The sequence below is a fragment of the Sylvia atricapilla genome, chromosome 27 (assembly GCF_009819655.1).
Source record: "Sylvia atricapilla isolate bSylAtr1 chromosome 27, bSylAtr1.pri, whole genome shotgun sequence".
In the NCBI taxonomy this organism is placed as follows: Eukaryota; Metazoa; Chordata; class Aves; order Passeriformes; family Sylviidae; genus Sylvia; species Sylvia atricapilla.
This window is the reverse complement of record NC_089166.1, coordinates 2,505,913-2,511,526: the sequence shown is the minus strand read 5'-3', so window position 1 is coordinate 2,511,526 and position 5,614 is coordinate 2,505,913. Positions and strand designations below refer to the sequence as shown.

The following is a 5,614-nucleotide window of genomic DNA, read 5'->3' as shown; positions in this document are numbered from 1 at the left end:
GATGCTCAGCTCCAAGCGGAAGTCCAATCCATGCAGAAAAATCCCTAAACCAAGCCAACCTGAAATATAAGTCTGTGAAGGACACGACTGTGTGAACAGGACATCCAGCTACCTGTGAATGGTTTCCACCTTGTTGTCACTTCCTCGCCATGACCTGGAGAGCACTGAGAAAAGGTGACACCCCCTAGACCACACGAGCCAAGTGAGTTCCTGGGAACCCCCATGAGGCAGAAAACCTGACTCTGCAGCATGAGCAGCAGATTCACCTTGAATGTCCTCCTCAGCAGTGACCAGAGGGAGCAGCAGCAGTGTATGCGACCCCTTGAGTTCCCCGTAAAGGAGCTGATTTCAAAAAAGGCATTTAAGGAACTAATAATTACCTCCTGCCGTGATTCTTTATAACACTCTGGACATTCCATCTGCTGGCAGGAAAGAGTTCAAACCTGCCCAGGGCTGTGGTGGGGGGGTTATCTCTGCCAGGCAGCAGCTGCAAAGATCTCAAAGCCCTGCCTGGGGGGGAGGCTGGTGGATGCCTTCTTTTCCACTCTCCATCTGATGGCCTGGGCTCGCTCTGAGCTCCCCCTCTGGCCCTGGGGCAGGGAGAACCCATCCTTCCCTGGGCTGGCAAGGCTGGCAGCCAGGGCTGGGGCACAGCCCGCCCATGTCCTGGTCCCCCCCACCGTGACCCCTGGAACCATGCCAGCAGTGCCCAGCTGCAGCACTGCCACCAGCAGCCAGGGGAGAACGGGCTCAGCCAGCCTGGAACACTCCTCTGGGGCCAGCAGCTCTGGAGGCCCGGCCTGGCCCAGCCACATTGGGACAGCGGGGCCTGAACAGGGCCCCTCCTGCCCACGGTGTTACCTGGTGGCTCGTGGGGAAGGAAGAGGGTGACCTGAACATAGTCTCTGCTTCATATGGGTATTACCAAAAGTCACATTCCCTTTTCTCAGTGGTCAAACCACATGCCAAAAGCCAAGAACTGGCCCCTGATAGGTCCCTGTCTTTTCCAAACAATTCTGAGGGACATGACAGAGCAATATTCCATTTTCCTCTTTAACTAAAAATCAAACTGTGTGAACAAGTAACACATCACCACACCACTAGGGCACCTCCTAGCCCACTCAGGTCTGCTCAGCTGATCCAGAGGGAGAAAAATTCCAGTTCAACCCACAGGCATTTTACAGGTGTAAAGAAAATGCTTCATCTGAGGTTCAAGGACATTGAAAGCAGACACGGGGCTGCCTTGTCTTTACTGTGGCTAAGCATCCTAAGGGGTTTCAAGCTGGTATAAGAAACCCACATGATCTCCCCTTGCATGTGGAGAGGCCTCTGTTTCTGAAAGACTAGAAAAATGTTCTGTACAGGCTCTTGGGTCAACCTGCTGGCTTGACTGCAAGGGGCTGATGGAGACAAGGGGAGCATTTGCAGCATTTGGGGACAGACCTGTACTGCATGTCCCACCTACAACCTGGCTCCGGTTCTCCCAGAGAGTGTAATCTCCTCATTCTCACACTCAGGGTTTGCATCCAGTCCCCAAGAAAGCTGCAGACACAACCGAGTTTGAACATGCTTTTATTGATGGCCAGAAAGCAGAGCTGGAGCAGCAATGGGAGAAGGGGAACAATGGGAAGCTGTGTGGGCTTGGGAGCTGCGTTTTCACCTTTCCACGGAGACTCTCCTTAGTGCCAAAGCCTGTGCCTGCACCACGGGGGCTTCTCTGACTCCACTTCAGCTGCCCCTGGGGCCTTCTGAGCACCAAGAGCTGTTTGATGCATTGTGGAGAAGGGGCACTGAGCATTTTAATCAGAGGATGGAGAATCAGGCAGCTCTTGGAGCGCAAACTTCCTCAGCTGCTCACGTATCCAGGGCTCAAAATAAGAGATCCTGGTAAATACCTCAGGGGAGAGGTGGCCGTTAAGTCCATAAGAAACAATACCATGAGCCTTCTGTTTGCAGACTAATGGGCCACCAGAATCACCCTGTGTCAGGAAAGGAGTGACAGGGGTCAGACATGCCACAGCACAGCTCTCCCTGCCTTAAACAACAAGTTTCCTCTTCCCTCCCTCCATGTGGAGAAGCTCCTCTTCCACCACCTCCCCCCCTCCAGACCCAGCTCTGCAGGGGTTGCTGCTGCCTCACTACTCCTCTAAGCCCAGCCATGAAACAACTCAGGCTGGCAGGCTCTTTGAGATTCAAAAGCTCAACAAGAACTTTAGTCACGGGGAAATATCTAAGCCATCCTAGCAAGGGTATCACAAGGAATTTACACACTGAAACACTGGCAAGGCTGGGGAGAACATCTCCAGGGAAGTAAAAAAGGACATGATGCTGATAACTAGGAAAATGTAGCCCAGTTCAGGGAGCACATCAGCTTCAGAGCTTCAGTGAGGGCCCTCAGCTCCTCTTTCTGAAGATCCTACTTCATTCTGGTGTCCTTTTACTTTCACCTGAGAACCAAGCTCACTGTCCAGCCCAACCCTCCTCCCAGGCTTGCAGCCCAAAAAAACACTTACCTTGTATGGTGACTTTTTACCGTAGTCATCACCAACACAGATCATGGACTGACGCTGGTAATTCCAGAATATCAACTGACATATTGTCCAATCTTGCACCTTCAGTTCTGCCTCCCTCATCACGTTTGTCCTGCTCCCTGTCATAGATGTCAGGCCCCATCCAGCCACCTCACACTCAGCTCCTTGTCTCACATATTCGTTGCTCATGGGAATGGAGATAGTTTGAACATACTCATTGATCCTGGCCTTTTCCTTCAGCTGTCAGGCAGAGACAACACGGGATTAGAGCCAGTAAAGGATTAGGAAGAAGCTCAGAGGCTTGGGGAGGTGAGCAGAGGGAGATGTGTTGGGCCCTACCTTCAGCAGCACAATGTCATTTTTGAAGCCATCTTGGGAATATTTGGGGTGGATGACCCACTGTGTGACCTGGATCCACTGCTGGCTCTGCTCTTGGTAACTGATATTGTGGGCTCCCAGAATGACAGTGATGCTCATTATCCTGCCAGGAAACACCAACAACAGCTGCACTGGGCACAGGAACAGCCCCAGGGCCAGTGGCTGGAGGGAGGTGGTGGTGGGATAAACCTCCCCAGAGAGGAGCTCTCAGCACTTTGCCCTCTGTAACCTGGCTTCCCTCCGCAGTGCAGCTGAGGATCCCTCACCCCACACTGACACAGGTGGCAGCTGCCCCATCCTGCAGACAAAGGGAAGAAGGGAAGGGGAGAAACTGCACCCTGTTCTGCAGCAGTAGCTCAAAGCCATGGTAGGAACCATGACCCCAGAGACCACTGTGAGCATTCCTGTCCCCAAGAAACAGGGAACAGCCCCTGAAGAAAATTCCTGCAGCTCACAGAGGATAGCTCAGCTCCAGAGATCCCTGCTTTGCCCAAGGAGACACGGGGCACTGTTTAAGCCCAGATCAGGGCCGAGACCCATGTGGACTATGTGAGACTGGGAAAAACCACCTGTACAAGAAAGACAGGCTCTTACCCTTTTATATCCACACAGTGAGCTGCTGAGAGCACTGCGTCTGGGCGAATCAGGAACCCTCCACAGGAAAAACTTTCTAGGCGATTTTCAATAATTAAATAAGCCATGTACGGTCTGGAGTGGGGCTTAACTTCACATCCACCAATGATCCTTCCTGCCAGGGAGATGGGAAATGGTAATATGACATATACTGGTATCTCCTGTCACGTCTGCATGAAGGGAGAGGCTCATCCTCTCATGTCATGTCCCAGTGATACCAACAACCCTCCTTCCTGGGGCCATCCAAAGCACTGCTGGTGCGCAGTGGAGAGAAAGACAAGCAGCACTGTCTGGGGGGACTGACCACACCTGGCTCTGGGTGACTAAAATGCCATCTGAGGGCACAGTTCCACTGCCTGCAATGCCTCACTGGTTTCAGGCACAGTCTGAGCTGCGAGGTAAGAGAAGAGAGGAAAGAAGGGAAGTAGAGATAGGAGGGAAGGTGAGGCAGGAACCTTGCCCAAGACTGACTACTCAGTGTCCATCTGTGCCCTTGCATGTTCCTGTCCAAGTCCCATCTCTGTGTACTCACCAGCCCCAGTCCAAGGCACAAGGACAAAAGCACTTGTGAGCAGAAGGAGAAGCAGCATCTTCTACCTCTGTCCTGATGAGCCAAACCAGTTGCTATGGCCAGGCAGGAGACAGCTACAGAATGGCAATCTCTCTATATATATATTTTGTGTGGAGCTGAAACAGGAAACCTCAGCCTACCTGGAGCTGTGTCATTTGCTGCTTTTGTTGTCACAGTCCCTGACTGTGGCTTAGCTAGGTGTTCATGACACATTGTCTGCATTTTTGTGACAATCTTCTTAGAAAGATGGAGAGATCTGGGCTTGTTCAGAGTACACAGGGAGGGGAATGGGGTATCTGTGCAGTGCATTCCCATCAGAGACCTTTGGACAGACCCCCTGGGACCCTGCAAGTGGACTGGTTCTGTCTGGATGTTTTTTCTTTTTGCTTTTTGTTTCCTCCGTCCTCTGACAGGAATGGGGAGAGCTGGCCAGGGCCAGGCAAAGTGTTTTCTAGTGTTTTCTAAGTGGTACTGACCTAGAGTTATGAGTTTTCCCTCTTTACATTCTTGGTAGAACATGAACAGTTTGTGATGGGAGAAAGGGTTGGTTTAGAAATTTAACTGGGTTTTTTTGCCTTTTCTTATTTTTTTTCCCCTCCTTAGTGTGTGTTAATAAAATCTATCTGTTTACTTTTAAGTTGGAGCCTGTTTTGCCTTTTTCTTTTATATCCTGTCTCCCACAGGTGGAGGAGAGCACATGCTCAGGCCAGTACACTAAATTTGGTCAGACACTAAATCAGCAAACGTGAAACCACTACACAGGGATATGAACCTGAGCAGTATTTCAGGTGAGGGCACAGCCATAGAACATTGCTTTCCTCTTGCACAGGAGCATCTTGAGAACAATCTATTTCTAGACTTATGTACTTAGGCTGCTTCTGCTTTTTTCAAGGTCTTAAAAAAATTAATCTTTGGATGAAGTAGGGAAAATCATGGCCTCTACCCTGAGACTGAGCACATAATCATGGTGAATAAATTCTCCCGATGCGAAATGATAAATTTGATTAATGATTTGTGTGATCTTCACTGAAGCTCTGATTGTATAGTAGAAAACTTTAAAAACATAAACATTAGATAGATTCTTGATGGATATTCTGGGGTGAACAAAAGAGGCCATTCTCAATTACAAAGGGCAGAATCAGGCCTTCAAGGTACAACTTCAGAAGTAGTGGGAGATTTGGAAAATTCACACAGGGGGATTGGCTCTGAAGATCACCAGCATTTGAATGTCATCAGATGGCTACAAAAACAACAAAAAAAAAATCCCTGCCAACCTCTCATGTATGGATAGGAAGCAAATGCTGTGAAATTAAAAGATTCAGTCATTGAATTAAGAAACTTCATTTCCCCCCTCACTTCAGTCTCCAATTTGTTATTGATCCCTTCACCTCTGATGCAAATTTGGGCCTCATTCTCTGCTTCTCTTGTCAGTCTTTTTCCAGACCAGGTGTCTCTGACCACATCAGGGGGTGATGCTGCTCAGAGCTGTGTTTAGGTTGGT

At 49.8% G+C, this 5,614-nt stretch overlaps 1 protein-coding gene across 1 annotated transcript; it reads right to left on the bottom strand.

Annotated features, from left to right (window-relative positions):
* Positions 1-1,557: 1,557 nt before the first annotated feature.
* LOC136372265 (cathepsin G-like) lies at positions 1,558-4,154 on the bottom strand. Its single transcript, XM_066336798.1, has 5 exons — positions 4,075-4,154; positions 3,504-3,657; positions 2,871-3,012; positions 2,514-2,771; positions 1,558-1,979 (listed from the first exon to the last, which is right to left on the bottom strand). Exons 1-5 carry the CDS (start codon positions 4,130-4,132, stop codon positions 1,800-1,802), a joined length of 792 nt encoding a protein of 263 aa, XP_066192895.1. The 5' UTR covers positions 4,133-4,154; the 3' UTR covers positions 1,558-1,799.
* Positions 4,155-5,614: the final 1,460 nt, after the last annotated feature.